At 40.3% G+C, this 21,334-nt stretch overlaps 1 protein-coding gene across 1 annotated transcript in view; it reads right to left on the bottom strand.

The window, feature by feature from the left end:
* Positions 1-6,511: 6,511 nt before the first annotated feature.
* The window catches only part of LOC117293419 (protein-glutamine gamma-glutamyltransferase K-like), a 46,898-nt gene continuing 32,075 nt past the window's right edge, over positions 6,512-21,334 (bottom strand). Inside the window, exons 13-16 of the mRNA XM_033775746.1 lie at positions 20,439-20,547; positions 19,405-19,565; positions 17,169-17,305; positions 6,512-8,020 (exon numbers count right to left, since the gene is read on the bottom strand). Of these exons, the coding sequence (XP_033631637.1) occupies positions 7,879-8,020; positions 17,169-17,305; positions 19,405-19,565; positions 20,439-20,547 (549 nt within the window). The 3' untranslated portion in view covers positions 6,512-7,878. The remainder of the gene's footprint in view (positions 8,021-17,168; positions 17,306-19,404; positions 19,566-20,438; positions 20,548-21,334) is intronic.

Raw genomic sequence — 21,334 nt, forward strand, 5'->3', positions numbered from 1 at the left:
CATACACAAAACCACACTTGAAAATCAAAAAAAACTTGACCCCCCCCCCCCCCCGAAAGTGAAACATTCTGAGGTAGTTCTGAGCGTTAACTCTAATGTACAGATTTTTCTTAATGATGACTCAATAAAGCTTTTGAAGAAAGTCAATAATGTACGGCACAGTTTCGTTAAACGATCAAAATAAAGGCTCTTGACAACATTAAAATAAATATTGTCCGTGATTATCAAATGCGGTTCGGAGATAACAAACTGGAAACAAAATTGCCCCTTACCTCATCATTTGCAGTTTCTTCCTTGAAGTTGAGAGGTGTGTCTCTGGAACAAACAAACGGTCGGAGTTCGTGGATGTTACACGAACTCCGAACGTTTGTATGTTCTAACCAGGGGCCGATTTCACGAAAAGCTAAAATTGATCGCAACTGCAAATCAGTCGTAGTTCCTTAGTAAAGTGTGATGTCACAATGCAAATCACTATCGTGGTACTGAAAATTTGTCTTACGATGGATTTTATTGCTTTGTGAAATCGAACCCTGGGCTTCCTACCCCCATACGGACGATGTGAACTAGCTGGCTTGCCTACCTCAAATATGCTCCAATCGAACAGCGGCGTCAGACCTTAGTGGATCAGTTGTGGACCGCACTTCAATACCCCCCCCCCCCCCCCCCCACAACCTTGCATAACATCTTCCGCCAATAATTACACAAAGGGGTACAGGGTTCGCACTTGCATGGAGTTGGGTGGGATGGAATTCATTCAACACGACGAGCGAGCAAGCAGAGTCAGTCACGAACAAAAAAACATCAAGGGGTCCAGTGAGTGTTCAGACTTGCCCCTAGCTGGGATTAGGTGAGATGGAATTTATTCAACATCACGGGCGAGCGGACACATGCCGTGAACAAAACAAAACAAGGGGTGACATGGATTTTCTCGTAAGAGGACTCTGAATAAACCATCACTCCGTAACAATGATTTCATCAAACATTCAATGGCTTCGGTATCAATATCCTAAATTACCTAAACGTGGGAAAGTTATCTTATGAAAGACGATTAGCGTAATGATGTACCATGTTGGCATAGAGAAACTTAGAATATCCAAAGTTTTCTATCATCGCTAGAAAAAGACTACGGGTGTATTTATCCTTGAAGATGTCAGAGAAGGGGGGAACATGTTACATGATTAAATTACTTACAAACTGGTAATTTTGATTTTAACACTGACTCATAAATACCTCAGACAGTTTCACTATTCCTATTTTGGTGGAGTCGAGCGCGTCACGTGGGGGTGTGGATAATAACACACTGGAGCACATCCGGTTGTTTTCGGATACTTGGTGCAAGACGTTTTTTCGCATTGTTTTTGATTCAAAAGGTACAAAACAGACTTTTGAAGACATTTTTAATCAAGGCGGTTGTACCCCACTCGACACAAGTCAAACACATACCAAGGTGTACGCCTTTTCAAGAGAGCGGCTGTATACAACTTGACTTGTAATAAGTCAACATACAAACCATAGTGTAGGTTTTTCCCATTCCACCAGAGAGCGGCTGTACACAACTCGACTTGTAATAAGTCAACATACAAACCATAGTGTAGGTTTTTCCCATTCCACCAGAGAGCGCCTGTATACAACTTGACTTGTAATAAGTCAACATACAAACCATAGTGTAGGTTTTTCCCATTCCACCAGAGGGAGGCTGCATACAACCTGACTTGTAATAAGTCAACATACAAACCATAGTGTAGGTTTTTCCCATTCCACCAGAGAGCGCCTGTATACAACTTGACTTGTAATAAGTCAACATACAAACCATAGTGTAGGTTTTTCCCATTCCACCAGAGAGCGCCTGTATACAACTTGACTTGTAATAAGTCAACATACAAACCATAGTGTAGGTTTTTCCCATTCCACCAGAGGGAGGCTGTACACAACTCGACTTGTAATTATTTCAATCCTAATATGTAATGTTATTTCTATATGTTTGCACAGTATGTTTTGGAGGGAAGGGTTGAAACATAACCGCATCATTGTGCAATGAAGTTATTAGGTCATTTGAGAAGGCCTAGATTTAAATGCACAACAAAGAGTTGAAGTGGCGTGGCCGAGAGGTTAAAGGCAGTGGACACTAAATTGCTTTACTCAAAGTAATTATCGAATCCGGCAAGGTAGATTAACGGTAGTGTAAACGCAAAAACGCCGGGCCAGACCCGGGTCCGTATCCAGCAATTTCAATCCACCTTTCAAGGAGGGTTGAATCCGGCAATTGGTGGATTAAGGTCCGGCAATGTGGATTCAAATACAAGTGTAAACGCAAAGGTGGATTAGACACGGCAATTTGAGGTGGCCATTTCCGGTTTCGTTAGGAATGGCGCGCTTTTCTCATAATTGCTTCGAACAAATGATTTGCAACGCTACCATGTAATGGAATCGAGCACATGCACAAACGTTTGGGTACGAAAACTAGATTATGTCGGGTTCCCTGAACGACATTATAATAACATGTCTGATCAATTGCTAAAACTGAATTGGTGCCAGACTGATTTACTCGACGCTCCGGCTACAAGAATCTTCACTAATGCTTTTCGTTTTCGCCAATTATTACAGATCGCTCCGTCATTTATCTTTGATGTACATGTACCTTGAAGAAAATATGGTGCGCTAAAATCGTGACCCTTGAGCTCTTTCCGAGGAGCGGTGACGTCACTGCCAATAAACATCCTGTTCAAAAGTGTGATCGGAGCCGGTGTGGCGGTTTCAACTTTCCGCTGTGTTCAGTTTTCCGAATGACCAAATACGGTAGCATTATGTCATGCGATGCCTGCGCACAGCAAGCGGAAGTAGTCCATTTTTAGTGCCGTATTGAGTCATCCATTACCCTCCGGTAGCTGTCATGGCGGCGTCCACGAGTCGAGTACAACTAGCGGCAAACGCGTGGATCGTATGAGTTGTTTTTTTATGCAAGCAGAGTGTGACCTGCCTAAAGTTGTACCCATGAATACATGTAAAGATGGGGCAAGAGATTATGTGACTACACAGAAAAGAATCGTAATATAAACAATTTGGGGGTCACTGCTGAGAGAACTACAGTACTCGCCAGGGTACTCGCGGAGGTATCTGACAGGTCACCCGGAAAACTGAACACGCCGGAAAGCTAAAACCGTTCGAACAACGTGTTGATATGTCCGACTACGTCACCCGGAAAACTGAACACGGCGGATAACTGAAACCGCCACACCGGATTAAGCGCTGGTGTAAACGCGACAATGGATCGTGATCCGCGGTCGTAAAAAAATGCAGAAACTCAATCCACCTTTCTGGATCTAGTGTAAACGCGGTCTGATGGGAGAGGTTGATAGTATAAAACATTGTGAACAAAACGGCTCCCCTTGAAGTAACTTAGTTTTCAAGAAGTAATTTCCACGAACTTGATTTCGAGACCTCAGAATAAGATGAGGTCTCGAAATCAACTTGCATCTGAAAGCACACAACTTCGTGTGAAAAGGTTGTTTGTTCTTTCATTATTATCTCGCAACTTTCGACGACCAATTGAGCTTATATTTTCACAGGTTAGTTATTTTGTGTATATTATGTTGAGATACACCATGTGAGAAGACTGGTCTTTGACAATTACCAATAGTGTCCAGGGTCTTAAAGAGAACGAATTCAAACTCTTTGTTTTTTTCTGTTCATCATAGCGTGGTTTCGAATCCCCAGCCGTGACACTTGTGTTCTTAAGCAATACACTTAACCATTGCTTCGTCCTTCAAGTACCATGTATTGTGTAACGCATGTAAAAGAACCCAGTGCATGCACTTATCGAAATAAAGGATTCACCCCGGTATTTGTGGCTGCTGTGTGCGTTGTAGCACCTTGTAAACTAAGGTGCTAAATAAACGGGTCTCAAAATTCATCACTGCTATTTACCATCTTTCTGAAGGTTTGTATATACATGTACTCAGCGCCTTGAGGACCTTGTTTGGTAGATACGTGCGCTATATATGACTTCGATATTAATATTATTAGATATTTCTCAAAGTAAAGCATACAAATAACTTGGTTGCAAACTGCTTTCTTATCAAGATGTGTAATAAGTCAGTGGTCCAAACAAATTTTAAGTAACAAATTGTGATGACGTCATCATGACCCACCATAAGTAGACAGTCACGTGTCAAAGTTTTAACTCAGTCCAACACGTTTATTTTTCTAAGATTTGGAAATGTCATTCAGTGTACCATTACCTTTGAATCCATAACAAACTTTTGCTTGTACTCAACCTTTTCATTCGATCGACTTTTGGGGCGAGTTTATGGGGCTCCTCCCTCCCACGCGCGCGGCCACTGGGTTGGTGCACTAAGAATGCAGGTTCCCCCAGTGCTGCATATCCCACACTTCAAACCTTTGGCAATAAATATTTCCAATACACCCTGCTGGGCTCCCAGGCTAAAAGGAAAACTCTAGCAGATATGAGTAAAACATTATTTCACCTTCTGTACAAATCTGTGTCCGGTCCCACTGTGTTTAATCCGATGCACGAATTGTATAGGGAGGACATCAACTGATTTTAAAATGAAATATCAACAGAGATTTACGCACCATATTTTCCTTTAATGTTAACTTACCAGATAAAAAAAAAACAGAAAGCTTCCCAAATATCTAGTTTAACCACTTGATTTGTTCACATACAACATAAGTATATTGAAGACTCTAGACCTTTCTTTTGTTGATAAACAAATCCCATTGGTTGGCAGGAACTGCAGATTTGTCTTGTGTCTTTCGTCAGAGGCCAAAATAAACTTACGCAATTAAACTTACACAACAAACACCACATCAAATTCTACACCAGCTAAAGAAGAAAAAAAAAGACTTCAACAAAGTCATAGAAAAATACTCTTACAAAACCCAAAACTTAATTTGGTAAAAAGATTTTAAAATGAAAATGTTTGTAATTTGCTATTTTTAAGCTTAAAGGAACACGTTGCCTTGGACCGATCGAGTTGGTCTATAAAAAGCGTTTGTAACCATTCATTATAAAATCATATGGATGGAAAGATGTTTTAAAAGTAGAATACAATGATCCACACAAATTGATCCATGCAAAAAAACATGGTCGACCAGTTTATTGCTCCATGATTTAAGGGAGTCAAATATGTTACTCCCATTAAAACTTGACCGTGTTAGTCAACGAGGTAAAAAGAAAACCACGCATTTTCGAGGCATAAATGTTTAGATCATTGTATTTTACTTTTAAAACATCTTTCCAACCATATGCATTTTATAACAAATGGTTACAAACGCTTTTCCAATACCAACTTGACCGGTCCAAGGCAACGTGTTCCTTTAATTACCTGTTTTTTAATATACTAATAAACCCATACCTGCCTAACTTACTATGTGATTTCCCGTAGAACACATTGTTACATAGCGCCTAACTTTGTGAAAACTGTAAAGAATCAAGATGTGAGTGTAGTTTTTTTGTACTCTCATTACTAGTGATATGAGTCAGGGACATGGGAAAATGAACATCACATTAAAGGAACACGTTGCCTTGGATCGGACAAGTTGGTCTTTGAAAACCAGTTGAAACCGTTAGTTATGAAATGCATATGGTTAGAAAGATATTTTAAAAAAGAATATAATGATCCACACAACATGCACAAGTATCACTCGCAATTGCACGGTTTTCCTTTGACAAACATTGCGAACTAACACGGTCCGCCATTTTATGGAGTCAGAATTCTGACTATAAAAAATAGCCCACAGTGTTTCTTTGCGACGTAAAAGTAAAACCACATAATTTTGAGGCATGTTTGTGTGGATCATTATATTCTTTTTTTTTTTTAATATCTTTCTAACCATATGCATTTCATAACGAACGGTTTCAAAGACCAACTCGACCGTTCCAAGGCAACGTGTTCCTTTAAACAGTGTTATGTACTCTTTCCAACAGTATACAGTTTGTTGGCTTATGTTTAATTTGCAAGGCAGTTAATAATGAATATTTATTATACAGCAACAATAAGCCGTACATGGGCGTTGCCAGGAACAGTGTTTGTACTTTCCAGTCAGGCGGATATTGGTTAATACAGGGTGTCTAAAAAAAGCTATACACTTTTGAAATGGCTGCCGAATAAAAAGTAAATAATTCTGGGGGAAAAGTTTTAAATGTATGGATAGCTCATGGTCTCAACTTTCATATTATACCAGATTCGGTGAGCACTGCTCACTTTTGTAAAGGGTAGGACAATTAGGTTGCCCAGAAATTAGCCTTCCAATTTGTAAGTGCTTGGAAGCTTACAAAATTCAATCCAAGATGTCAGCTACTTATTGTTCAATGAACAGTGCTCAACCAAGCATGAATTATTTACGGACTTTTTGCAACATGAAAGTCGAGTCCATGAGCTATCCATATTTTTCCCAAGAATCAAATATTTTTTATCTGGCAGCCATTTCAACAGTGTATATGTTTTTTTAGATACACGGTATTCTGGAATTATTAAGAAGTAGGACAGTGTTGACATTTTTAATGACATCTTTAATCCCCACACTACATGATAAAGAAAATATTTCAAACAATTAGTTACAAAGAATATGAAAATCACAAAACTATTACATTATTTTGGTGAACATACACCTAAATACCCAGAGCTTTCCAAGTTGAGCAAAGTAAAGTTTGATAAAATCAAAATAAAACCCTTAAACCTATACTACATCACAATATAAAAATGTTACATTCTTACCAAAGTTCAATAGTTCAATATTAAAGTATCAACTAGTTGTCCAGTATTTTATATTTTGAAAAAGATGTTATCAAAACTTGTTGTTATTGTCGTTGTTTTTGAAGTAATTTTTACAAGCATCCTTCAAGGTCCTTTTATGCAGCAACTTGATGTATATTTAATTTAAAAAAGAAGCATAAATCCTACTACTTCTATACCCTGTAAAATTTGTGCACCAAGTGATTAGATATTGAAAAACAACATTTCAGGAGTCAAAAAACTAATCAAATAAATTATGCAGATTTTGTAGCAAGTTTTCCTTTGACCACAAAATCAGATTACTTAAAACACTGTTTCACACTCTACCCTTCAAGATGTTTTTGTCTTTTTCCCAAGAAGGAACCAGACGTTCGTAACTGCAGAAAATTCCTTCTGTTTTTGATCCGTTTGATTCGTTTCGTTCTTTATAAATGTGGATATTTTTAATAAATTTAACCTGTGTAAAGATGGTAGAATTTTTTTGATATTCTATGAAAGGCTGGATGTGGTTATGTCCACTCGGGTATTATAGTCCGTAATTTCACAATCTGTGAAATGTTTCATTCATAAACGATTTCTCAGAGTGAAATTTGTTTGAATCCTTTTTCAAAACCGTTTCTTAAAATGTTTGATCAACAGCTGTAGCGCTTTTTCCAAGTAAATTGTTATGGTCATTATTTTTTGTAGTAAGCCCAAAGGTGTACCTGCCTTTGAGTAAACATGTAATCAAAGTGTAGAATGTTCAATTTAAAATATTCCAGTTTGTTAAAATGAATAAACACTGACATTAAAAATGTGATTGCTGGGCCCAAATACAGGCTTCAATTATAATAATCTTTAATGTATGCAATAATCTCTGCCTTGATTATGGTTAAAAACAGTCTTAAAAAGGAAAGCTCACACTAAGTTGTATAAAAACTTCCTAAAGAAATAAGTGTTTATAAAGTAAACATTACACACCAATGTATTGTAACTACTGGTCAGCACAGGACATCCGTGCAGTTTGACATGTGTTGTGACTTCATAGTTAAGAAAGTTTAAAAAGACATTCTTTATTACAGTTTACAATTCATAAAACTTGTAGGCACACAGTGTGTTCTGCATATATGCAAATGATTTAGCCTTACTTACTCACATGAAGTGTAGCATGTCCCTTGACACCAGTTAGTTCTGCAGATATGAAACTAATGATCAACTCACTTGATCCAAAGTTCTTTGCTGTTAAGTGCACTTCATGGTGCATTTCACCATTCTTTGCCACAGTTCTGTACACAACAAGAAATAGTTGTATAGTTTATATACATGATAAGACCACGAAAACAAAAACAGTTGATCTTCCTGATTTTTCAAAAAAAAGGAGGATGCAGGCCTTTTGATTTTTTTCCAAGATTGCCGCCAAGTATTTAAATTCATACAGGCCACCAAATTTTCAGTTTGAAAGCACCTCTAACCTAATTCATATCTATTTGTTGCATGAGGACCCGGGTTAACAGGGATTTATTACACTAAAAAGATTTGCTTCCAAGGTACCGCGAAATGCAGATCGGCTCGTGATCACACTAAACACAACGCGCACAATAAAAAAAATATATAAAAAAAAATAGTAAAAATAAAAAGATGCTGCCTCAAAAAAGGATAAGGGCGGGGAAGATCAACTGTTTCTTTTTTTTTCCTAACTTTTCACGTTGCATGCACTAGGTGAATGGTAAGGTCATTTCATACTACAAATCTAGTTGATTAATTATTGAACTTTTCCTGTTCCAAATCACAAATCTCTGATGAAATTTACCCTTGGCCATTCATATGTGTGAGAACAAAAAGGAAATTCTCTAACTTCCATCTGTCTTGTCTTTCTAAAATGGTCCCGGTTTATTTGTTCATACATAACAAATATATTAATTCATTTCCCCAAGTTTAATTTAGTTTTTTAGTTTTGTGTGTTTTTACTTTTACACTTTGGGTCAGAGGTCAAATAAACAGTCACAGATCTTAAACAGGCCTGTGAGTGGGTCATGAAAAAAAAGCGGAAAATAGTTGGCCGGATTTTGGGCCATCGGGAAACTTGTCCGGATTTTGGTCCAACACTACGAACATTAACATCCTCGTCGTCGACTGCCATATTTTTTACTTGTCGCAAAAAGAATACACACACACAACGAACGTCGTGTGGAAAAACCATGTGTGCCTAATCTTGTCTCAAGGTGATGGCTTTTTAATACAGCTTTTAGTAAAGCTTTTAGTTTACAATTGTTGCACGCTGTGACGGGGTCCATGGCGTTTTGTACACCCTCAGGAAAAAATTGCCTCGGGCGCCATTTTCCCAGAGGGTATACAAAACCCATGGACCCCCGTCACAGCGGGCAACAAATGTTGGTAACAGTACTATTCCTCTTTTCGGGATTCTGTCACATCTTCAAACATTATTACGATGGAGAATGCATAGTCGAATGAGCAGACAAACAGTTGTTCAAATAAGAAACAATTCTTCACTGTTCCCTCGAACATGCGGCTGTTACGTACAAAGCGCTGGAAATCGACCAACGTTGGGAACGATCAAAGTAATGTACACCGGTTAACAAAAACCACATGTACCATGGCTAAGGATGTGTGCTACGCATAATAGACATCCTTAGCCATGGTACAAAACCACATGTACCATGGCTAAGGATGTGTGCTACGCATAACAAACATCCTTAGCCATGGTACAAAACCACATGAACCATGGCTAAGGATGTGTGCTACGCATAACAAACATCCTTAGCCATGGTACAAAACCACATGTACCATGGCTAAGGATGTGTGCTACGCATAATAGACATCCTTAGCCATGGTACAAAACCACATGTACCATGGCTAAGGATGTGTGCTACGCATAACAAACATCCTTAGCCATGGTACAAAACCACATGTACCATGGCTAAGGATGTGTGCTACGCATAACACACATCCTTAGCCATGGTACAAAACCACATGTACCATGGCTAAGGGTGTGTGCTACGCATAACAAACATCCTTAGCCATGGTACAAAACCACATGTACCATGGCTAAGGGTGTGTGCTACGCATAACACACATCCTTAGCCATGGTACAAAACCACATGTACCATGGCTAAGGATGTGTGCTACGCATAACACACATCCTTAGCCATGGTACAAAACCACATGTACCATGGCTAAGGGTGTGTGCTACGCATAACAAACATCCTTAGCCATGGTACAAAACCACATGTACCATGGCTAAGGATGTGTGCTACGCATAACAAACATCCTTAGCCATGGTACAAAACCACATGTACCATGGCTAAGGGTGTGTGCTACGCATAACAAACATCCTTAGCCATGGTACAAAACCACATGTACCATGGCTAAGGATGTGTGCTACGCATAACAAACATCCTTAGCCATGGTACAAAACCACATGTACCATGGCTAAGGATGTGTGCTACGCATAACACACATCCTTAGCCATGGTACAAAACCACATGTACCATGGCTAAGGATGTGTGCTACGCATAACAAACATCCTTAGCCATGGTACAAAACCACATGTACCATGGCTAAGGATGTGTGCTACGCATAACACACATCCTTAGCCATGGTACAAAACCACATGTACCATGGCTAAGGGTGTGTGCTACGCATAACAAACATCCTTAGCCATGGTACAAAACCACATGTACCATGGCTAAGGATGTGTGCTACGCATAACACACATCCTTAGCCATGGTACAAAACCACATGTACCATGGCTAAGGATGTGTGCTATGCATAACAAACATCCTTAGCCATGGTACAAAACCACATGTACCATGGCTAAGGATGTGTGCTACGCATAACAAACATCCTTAGCCATGGTACAAAACCACATGTACCATGGCTAAGGGTGTGTGCTACGCATAACAAACATCCTTAGCCATGGTACAAAACCACATGTACCATGGCTAAGGGTGTGTGCTACGCATAACAAACATCCTTAGCCATGGTACAAAACCACATGTACCATGGCTAAGGGTGTGTGCTACGCATAACAAACATCCTTAGCCATGGTAAAAAACCACATGTACCATGGCTAAGGGTGTGTGCTACGCATAACAAACATCCTTAGCCATGGTACAAAACCACATGTACCATGGCTAAGGGTGTGTGCTACGCATAACAAACATCCTTAGCCATGGTACAAAACCACATGTACCATGGCTAAGGATGTGTGCTACGCATAACAAACATCCTTAGCCATGGTACAAAACCACATGTACCATGGCTAAGGATGTGTGCTACGCATAACAAACATCCTTAGCCATGGTACAAAACCACATGTACCATGGCTAAGGATGTGTGCTACGCATAACAAACATCCTTAGCCATGGTACAAAACCACATGTACCATGGCTAAGGATGTGTGCTACGCATAACAAACATCCTTAGCCATGGTACAAAACCACATGTACCATGGCTAAGGATGTGTGCTACGCATAACAAACATCCTTAGCCATGGTACAAAACCACATGTACCATGGCTAAGGATGTGTGCTACGCATAACAAACATCCTTAGCCATGGTACAAAACCACATGTACCATGGCTAAGGGTGTGTGCTACGCATAACAAACATCCTTAGCCATGGTACAAAACCACATGTACCATGGCTAAGGGTGTGTGCTACGCATAACAAACATCCTTAGCCATGGTACAAAACCACATGTACCATGGCTAAGGGTGTGTGCTACGCATAACAAACATCCTTAGCCATGGTACAAAACCACATGTACCATGGCTAAGGGTGTGTGCTACGCATAACAAACATCCTTAGCCATGGTACAAAACCACATGTACCATGGCTAAGGGTGTGTGCTACGCATAACAAACATCCTTAGCCATGGTACAAAACCACATGTACCATGGCTAAGGGTGTGTGCTACGCATAACAAACATCCTTAGCCATGGTACAAAACCACATGTACCATGGCTAAGGGTGTGTGCTACGCATAACAAACATCCTTAGCCATGGTACAAAACCACATGTACCATGGCTAAGGGTGTGTGCTACGCATAACAAACATCCTTAGCCATGGTACAAAACCACATGTACCATGGCTAAGGGTGTGTGCTACGCATAACAAACATCCTTAGCCATGGTACAAAACCACATGTACCATGGCTAAGGGTGTGTGCTACGCATAACAAACATCCTTAGCCATGGTACAAAACCACATGTACCATGGCTAAGGGTGTGTGCTACGCATAACAAACATCCTTAGCCATGGTACAAAACCACATGTACCATGGCTAAGGATGTGTGCTACGCATAACAAACATCCTTAGCCATGGTACAAAACCACATGTACCATGGCTAAGGATGTGTGCTACGCATAACACACATCCTTAGCCATGGTACAAAACCACATGTACCATGGCTAAGGATGTGTGCTACGCATAACACACATCCTTAGCCATGGTACAAAACCACATGTACCATGGCTAAGGATGTGTGCTACGCATAACACACATCCTTAGCCATGGTACAAAACCACATGTACCATGGCTAAGGATGTGTGCTACGCATAACACACATCCTTAGCCATGGTACAAAACCACATGTACCATGGCTAAGGATGTGTGCTACGCATAACACACATCCTTAGCCATGGTACAAAACCACATGTACCATGGCTAAGGATGTGTGCTACGCATAACAAACATCCTTAGCCATGGTACAAAACCACATGTACCATGGCTAAGGATGTGTGCTACGCATAACACACATCCTTAGCCATGGTACAAAACCACATGTACCATGGCTAAGGATGTGTGCTACGCATAACACACATCCTTAGCCATGGTACAAAACCACATGTACCATGGCTAAGGATGTGTGCTACGCATAACACACATCCTTAGCCATGGTACAAAACCACATGTACCATGGCTAAGGATGTGTGCTACGCATAACACACATCCTTAGCCATGGTACAAAACCACATGTACCATGGCTAAGGATGTGTGCTACGCATAACACACATCCTTAGCCATGGTACAAAACCACATGTACCATTGCTAAGGAAGTGTGCTACGCATAACACACATCCTTAGCCATGGTACAAAACCACATGTACCATGGCTAAGGATGTGTGCTACGCATAACACACATCCTTAGCCATGGTACAAAACCACATGTACCATGGCTAAGGATGTGTGCTACGCATAACACACATCCTTAGCCATGGTACAAAACCACATGTACCATGGCTAAGGATGTGTGCTACGCATAACACACATCCTTAGCCATGGTACAAAACCACATGTACCATGGCTAAGGGTGTGTGCTACGCATAACAAACATCCTTAGCCATGGTACAAAACCACATGTACCATGGCTAAGGATGTGTGCTACGCATAACAAACATCCTTAGCCATGGTACAAAACCACATGTACCATGGCTAAGGATGTGTGCTACGCATAACAAACATCCTTAGCCATGGTACAAAACCACATGTACCATGGCTAAGGATGTGTGCTACGCATAACAAACATCCTTAACCATGGCTAAGGATGTGTGCTACGCATAACAAACATCCTTAGCCATGGTACAAAACCACATGTACCATGGCTAAGGGTGTGTGCTACGCATAACAAACATCCTTAGCCATGGTACAAAACCACATGTACCATGGCTAAGGGTGTGTGCTACGCATAACAAACATCCTTAGCCATGGTACAAAACCACATGTACCATGGCTAAGGGTGTGTGCTACGCATAACAAACATCCTTAGCCATGGTACAAAACCACATGTACCATGGCTAAGGATGTGTGCTACGCATAACAAACATCCTTAGCCATGGTACAAAACCACATGTACCATGGCTAAGGATGTGTGCTACGCATAACAAACATCCTTAGCCATGGTACAAAACCACATGTACCATGGCTAAGGATGTGTGCTACGCATAACAAACATCCTTACCATGGTACAAAACCACATGTACCATGGCTAAGGATGTGTGCTACGCATAACAAACATCCTTAGCCATGGTACAAAACCACATGTACCATGGCTAAGGGTGTGTGCTACGCATAACAAACATCCTTAGCCATGGTACAAAACCACATGTACCATGGCTAAGGGTGTGTGCTACGCATAACAAACATCCTTAGCCATGGTACAAAACCACATGTACCATGGCTAAGGGTGTGTGCTACGCATAACAAACATCCTTAGCCATGGTACAAAACCACATGTACCATGGCTAAGGGTGTGTGCTACGCATAACAAACATCCTTAGCCATGGTACAAAACCACATGTACCATGGCTAAGGATGTGTGCTACGCATAACAAACATCCTTAGCCATGGTACAAAACCACATGTACCATGGCTAAGGGTGTGTGCTACGCATAACGAACATCCTTAGCCATGGTACAAAACCACATGTACCATGGCTAAGGGTGTGTGCTACGCATAACAAACATCCTTAGCCATGGTACAAAACCACATGTACCATGGCTAAGGATGTGTGCTACGCAAAACAAACATCCTTAGCCATGGTACAAAACCACATGTACCATGGCTAAGGGTGTGTGCTACGCATAACAAACATCCTTAGCCATGGTACAAAACCACATGTACCATGGCTAAGGATGTGTGCTACGCATAACAAACATCCTTAGCCATGGTACAAAACCACATGTACCATGGCTAAGGATGTGTGCTACGCATAACAAACATCCTTAGCCATGGTACAAAACCACATGTACCATGGCTAAGGATGTGTGCTACGCATAACAAACATCCTTAACCATGGCTAAGGATGTGTGCTACGCATAACAAACATCCTTAGCCATGGTACAAAACCACATGTACCATGGCTAAGGGTGTGTGCTACGCATAACAAACATCCTTAGCCATGGTACAAAACCACATGTACCATGGCTAAGGGTGTGTGCTACGCATAACAAACATCCTTAGCCATGGTACAAAACCACATGTACCATGGCTAAGGGTGTGTGCTACGCATAACAAACATCCTTAGCCATGGTACAAAACCACATGTACCATGGCTAAGGATGTGTGCTACGCATAACAAACATCCTTAGCCATGGTACAAAACCACATGTACCATGGCTAAGGATGTGTGCTACGCATAACAAACATCCTTAGCCATGGTACAAAACCACATGTACCATGGCTAAGGATGTGTGCTACGCATAACAAACATCCTTACCATGGTACAAAACCACATGTACCATGGCTAAGGATGTGTGCTACGCATAACAAACATCCTTAGCCATGGTACAAAACCACATGTACCATGGCTAAGGGTGTGTGCTACGCATAACAAACATCCTTAGCCATGGTACAAAACCACATGTACCATGGCTAAGGGTGTGTGCTACGCATAACAAACATCCTTAGCCATGGTACAAAACCACATGTACCATGGCTAAGGGTGTGTGCTACGCATAACAAACATCCTTAGCCATGGTACAAAACCACATGTACCATGGCTAAGGGTGTGTGCTACGCATAACAAACATCCTTAGCCATGGTACAAAACCACATGTACCATGGCTAAGGATGTGTGCTACGCATAACAAACATCCTTAGCCATGGTACAAAACCACATGTACCATGGCTAAGGGTGTGTGCTACGCATAACGAACATCCTTAGCCATGGTACAAAACCACATGTACCATGGCTAAGGGTGTGTGCTACGCATAACAAACATCCTTAGCCATGGTACAAAACCACATGTACCATGGCTAAGGATGTGTGCTACGCATAACAAACATCCTTAGCCATGGTACAAAACCACATGTACCATGGCTAAGGATGTGTGCTACGCATAACAAACATCCTTAGCCATGGTACAAAACCACATGTACCATGGCTAAGGGTGTGTGCTACGCATAACGAACATCCTTAGCCATGGTACAAAACCACATGTACCATGGCTAAGGGTGTGTGCTACGCATAACAAACATCCTTAGCCATGGTACAAAACCACATGTACCATGGCTAAGGATGTGTGCTACGCATAACAAACATCCTTAACCATGGCTAAGGATGTGTGCTACGCATAACAAACATCCTTAGCCATGGTACAAAACCACATGTACCATGGCTAAGGGTGTGTGCTACGCATAACAAACATCCTTAGCCATGGTACAAAACCACATGTACCATGGCTAAGGGTGTGTGCTACGCATAACAAACATCCTTAGCCATGGTACAAAACCACATGTACCATGGCTAAGGATGTGTGCTACGCATAACAAACATCCTTAGCCATGGTACAAAACCACATGTACCATGGCTAAGGGTGTGTGCTACGCATAACAAACATCCTTAGCCATGGTACAAAACCACATGTACCATGGCTAAGGATGTGTGCTACGCATAACAAACATCCTTAGCCATGGTACAAAACCACATTTACCATGGCTAAGGATGTGTGCTACGCATAACAAACATCCTTACCATGGTACAAAACCACATGTACCATGGCTAAGGATGTGTGCTACGCATAACAAACATCCTTAGCCATGGTACAAAACCACATGTACCATGGCTAAGGGTGTGTGCTACGCATAACAAACATCCTTAGCCATGGTACAAAACCACATGTACCATGGCTAAGGGTGTGTGCTACGCATAACAAACATCCTTAGCCATGGTACAAAACCACATGTACCATGGCTAAGGATGTGTGCTACGCATAACAAACATCCTTAGCCATGGTACAAAACCACATGTACCATGGCTAAGGGTGTGTGCTACGCATAACAAACATCCTTAGCCATGGTACAAAACCACATGTACCATGGCTAAGGATGTGTGCTACGCATAACAAACATCCTTAGCCATGGTACAAAACCACATGTACCATGGCTAAGGGTGTGTGCTACGCATAACGAACATCCTTAGCCATGGTACAAAACCACATGTACCATGGCTAAGGGTGTGTGCTACGCATAACAAACATCCTTAGCCATGGTACAAAACCACATGTACCATGGCTAAGGATGTGTGCTACGCAAAACAAACATCCTTAGCCATGGTACAAAACCACATGTACCATGGCTAAGGGTGTGTGCTACGCATAACACACATCCTTAGCCATGGTACATGCGTTTTTGTATCACATCACGTGATTGGTTCTCGACCAATCAAACTTCACAATTTGTGACCGAGGTATAACAATTGAATTTGTTTACACCGCATGACTGAATTTTCAGTTTTATGTTGGAACTACTATGGCATTAACCAATTTAAAAGAGCTGAAAATGTGTATTGACAAAATGCAAAGTGATGTTACACTGATTGTCTTTACAAACAGCCATTAGCCAAATCAAATTTCGCATTGAAAACATTCTGCATTATAAGTTGAGCAGAAATATAATAATGTTAACTTACGGAGCTTTGAGCTGCTTTACTCCTGCAATACTGTGTCCTTCTATCAAGAACTTACAATCAGTCAATGGGTATGGCAGCGGGTTTGTCAACGAAACCAACACACTAAATGGTTTGCCTTGTTTTATGGACTGGTTGATCTGCATCAAAAGGAAACATCAAAAGCATAATAATTAGATTCAAAAGAAAACTACTCTTTGCAATTTGGGAGACAATTCAAATGATACAATTCTGATTAATTCTTCTTTTTTCTTAATAAAACCTTGCTTAAAGGAAGACGTTGCCATGGATCGGCCGAGTTGGTCTTTGAAAAGCTTTTGAAACATGTTTATTATTAAACCATTATGGTTAGATAGATAATTTAAAGGTAGAATATATGATCCACACATTCAATAACATGGCTCAAAATTGTATGGTATTCCTTATACGTCGTGAAGTAACACAGTCGGCCATTTTGTGAAGTCAAACTTTTGAGGCAGTGTGTTCCTTTAACAGTCGAACCAAATTCATTTGGGGTGAACAAGATGTTATGAACCTCTGACATTGTTGTCCAAGGTATCCATTTCTAATTAATTTGACTTTTTTTGGTCTCTGTTGGGTCTTTTTAAATTTGTATTGCTTTTGATACGCCCAAAAAAAAATAAGCGCCGTCTAGCAAGGAGCCATTCAACATTGTTCAGAACAACTTGCTTATTCACGACTTGTTGTGAAAGAGAGTGTTTAATTTTAGCAGTCTTACAACTAGACTATGGACACATTTTAGTAGTCTTACAACTAGACTATGGACACATTTTAGCAGTCTTACAACTAGACTATGGACACATTTTAGCAGTCTTACAACTAGACTATGGACACATTTTAGCAGTCTTACAACTAGACTATGGACACATTTTAGCAGTCTTACAACTAGACTATGGACACATTTTAGCTGTCTTACAACTAGACTATGGACACATTTTAGCAGTCTTACAACTAGACTATGGACACATTTTAGCAGTCTTACAACTAGACTATGGACACATTTTAGCTGTCTTACAACTAGACTATGGACACATTTTAGCAGTCTTACAACTAGACTATGGACACATTTTAGCAGTCTTACAACTAGACTATGGACACATTTTAGCAGTCTTACAACTAGACTATGGACACATTTTAGCAGTCTTACAACTAGACTATGGACACATTTTAGCTGTCTTACAACTAGACTATGGACACATTTTAGCAGTCTTACAACTAGACTATGGACACATTTTAGCAGTCTTACAACTAGACTATGGACACATTTTAGCAGTCTTACAACTAGACTATGGACACATTTTAGCAGTCTTACAACTAGACTATGGACACATTTTAGCAGTCTTACAACTAGACTATGGACACATTTTAGCAGTCTTACAACTAGACTATGGACACATTTTAGCAGTCTTACAACTAGACTATGGACACATTTTAGCAGTCTTACAACTAGACTATGGACACATTTTAGTAGTCTTACAACTAGACTATGGACACATTTTAGCTGTCTTACAACTAGACTATGGACACATTTTAGCAGTCTTACAACTAGACTATGGACACATTTTAGCAGTCTTACAACTAGACTATGGACACATTTTAGTAGTCTTACAACTAGACTATGGACACATTTTAGCAGTCTTACAACTAGACTATGGACACATTTTAGTAGTCTTACAACTAGACTATGGACACATTTTAGCAGTCTTACAACTAGACTATGGACACATTTTAGCAGTCTTACAACTAGACTATGGACACAACACTTGCAAGTTACAGCTCTATTTTTACTCAACCGGCGCAGGCCTACGTGACAACAGAAACACAGGTCACATGTCCCATTGACCACTGCAAGGAGGGCCCATATTACAAACAGGGAGGTTTATGGCAATCTACCACCACTTTCCGAGACCGTACTGCAGAGACGTCTCCAGTTTGCTGGCTACTGTTTGCGAACAGCGGATCAACCTATATCGCACCTGATCTTCTGGAATCCTCCTGGCGGACATCAAAATCGCGTCAGGAGGAAAATGAGCTACACTGACACCATCACCCGAGACACAAATCTCAATCATAACGAGACCTAACAACTCATGAGGGACAAAGCAACCTGGTACCACTTCATCAAAGCTGCTTCTACTATTCCGTCTAAGGACGAAGGATGATGATGATGATTGGCAACCCAAGCAGCAAACTCAAATTAATAAAGAAACATACAAACCTCAAGGACAAGATCCGGTTTTTCCAACACTGTGTCAAGTTGTTTGCTGAAAGGCTGTTGAGTCTGTTTGACTGAACCCATGATGAAGAATGATATACCAGCATAATCTGTCAGGGCAGGTAGGTAGTCTTTAGCGAGTACAGTCACAGGAACTTTCTTAGCTGCTCATGTTCAAAAGACAATCAATCAAGCAAATAGTCAACATTTAGAATCATTTCAATATAACATGATAAAGCATACATTTCAAATGTCATATTAAAGACACTGGACACTGTTGGTAATTGTCAAAGACCAGTCTTCTTACTTGGTGTACTCAACATATGCATAAAATAACAAACCTGTGAACATTTTAGCCCAATTGGTCATCCAAGTTGCGACATAATAATGCAAGAAAAAACCCCCTTGTCGCACGAAGTTGTGTGCTTTCAGATACTTGATTTTAAGACCTCAAAATCTAATTCTGAGGTCTCTAAATCAAATAAGTGGAAAATTACTTCTTTCGCAAAAACTACATTACTTCAGAGGGAGCCGTTTCTCACAATGTTTTATACAATCAACAGTTGTCCATGACTTGTTACCAAGTATGGTTTTATGCAAATAATTGTTATGAGTTATTACCAATAGTGTCCACTGCCTTTAAATTATATCAATGAAAATCAATAAAATTCAAATTCTTTTTGTTACAGGTGACAGTTCCGTCTTCATTATTTTAATATAAAGATACTAATTACATACTAAAATGTGTCCATGCCCTGTGAAGACATTCACTCACATAAACTCTTTTTGCTCATGAGAGATATATACCTTTCCCAAGTGAAATCAAGACAGATAATTATACTCAACAAGAAAAGGGACCTTTAGACCAACGGGGATATCAACAGTGTTGGTCAAGGAAAGGTTGTTTGCAACCGGCTCAATCTCAGCAGCATCAAATCAACATTCCAATTGAATCAACCAAAGAAGTATTCGGCCAATCAAGAACTCGTCGCTACCCTTTTATTGCCTTATTTAAGAACTTGAAATAAAATAGTTACATTGTTTAGGCTTGAGTTCGAGGTCAGTAGAGTGTGAGACTATCTTTCCCTTCTTCACTCCGGTGTAGTATACACTGTTACCATTCATAGCCAGATACACATCACGAACCTGTCCAACAAACAAACAAATCAAACATTCATACACTATACCATTGTTGCACGCTGTGACAGGGTCCATGACGTTTTGTACACCCGAGGGAGGAAATGGCACCCGAGGCAAAACCGAGGGTACCATTTGCCCCCCGAGGGTGTACAAAACCCATGGACCCTCATCAAAGTAGCACAAATAGTTTTAAAACTGATCAAGTAGAATTGGTTCAGTTGTTATTTCTACCTACAACATGTGCCAGGCTTTAGAATTCTGCTTTACTATTATTAAACAAAAAATGGCTGTTTTCTGGAAGCAATACACTCCACATCACAGCAGGCCAGTCAAGTTTCCAAATGATTACAGCATTAACACTGGCATGACTGAGGGTTTGTTTATTGTGTTTAATTGAGGTATTATTATGTAGTGGTGTATTTATGACCCAAAATCATGTATGTTGGCATCATTGTAAATGGTTCACTCCGCTAAGCATCGTTTGCTCACACCATGTATGTTGGCATCATTGTAAATGGTTCACTCCGCTAAGCATCGTTTGCTCACACCATGTTTATAGAAACTGCAATACGACAAATACAGTACATCAATGCAACAGGTACTGGGTTTTGCCCTTGTTTTTGTCGTATTTGTTAACATAAAATCACAAGAAAACCTACTCTGATGTCAAAATGGGTAGAACGTCTGCCAAGTATGAACTTATCATGTCTGACACTGCCCTCTATTGAAAGTAAAACCATTTTAACTCACATCATACAATATGTTAAATAAAAATTTCCGATTTGTCTTAACC

The sequence above is a fragment of the Asterias rubens genome, chromosome 8 (assembly GCF_902459465.1).
Source record: "Asterias rubens chromosome 8, eAstRub1.3, whole genome shotgun sequence".
Lineage (NCBI taxonomy): Eukaryota > Metazoa > Echinodermata > Asteroidea > Forcipulatida > Asteriidae > Asterias > Asterias rubens.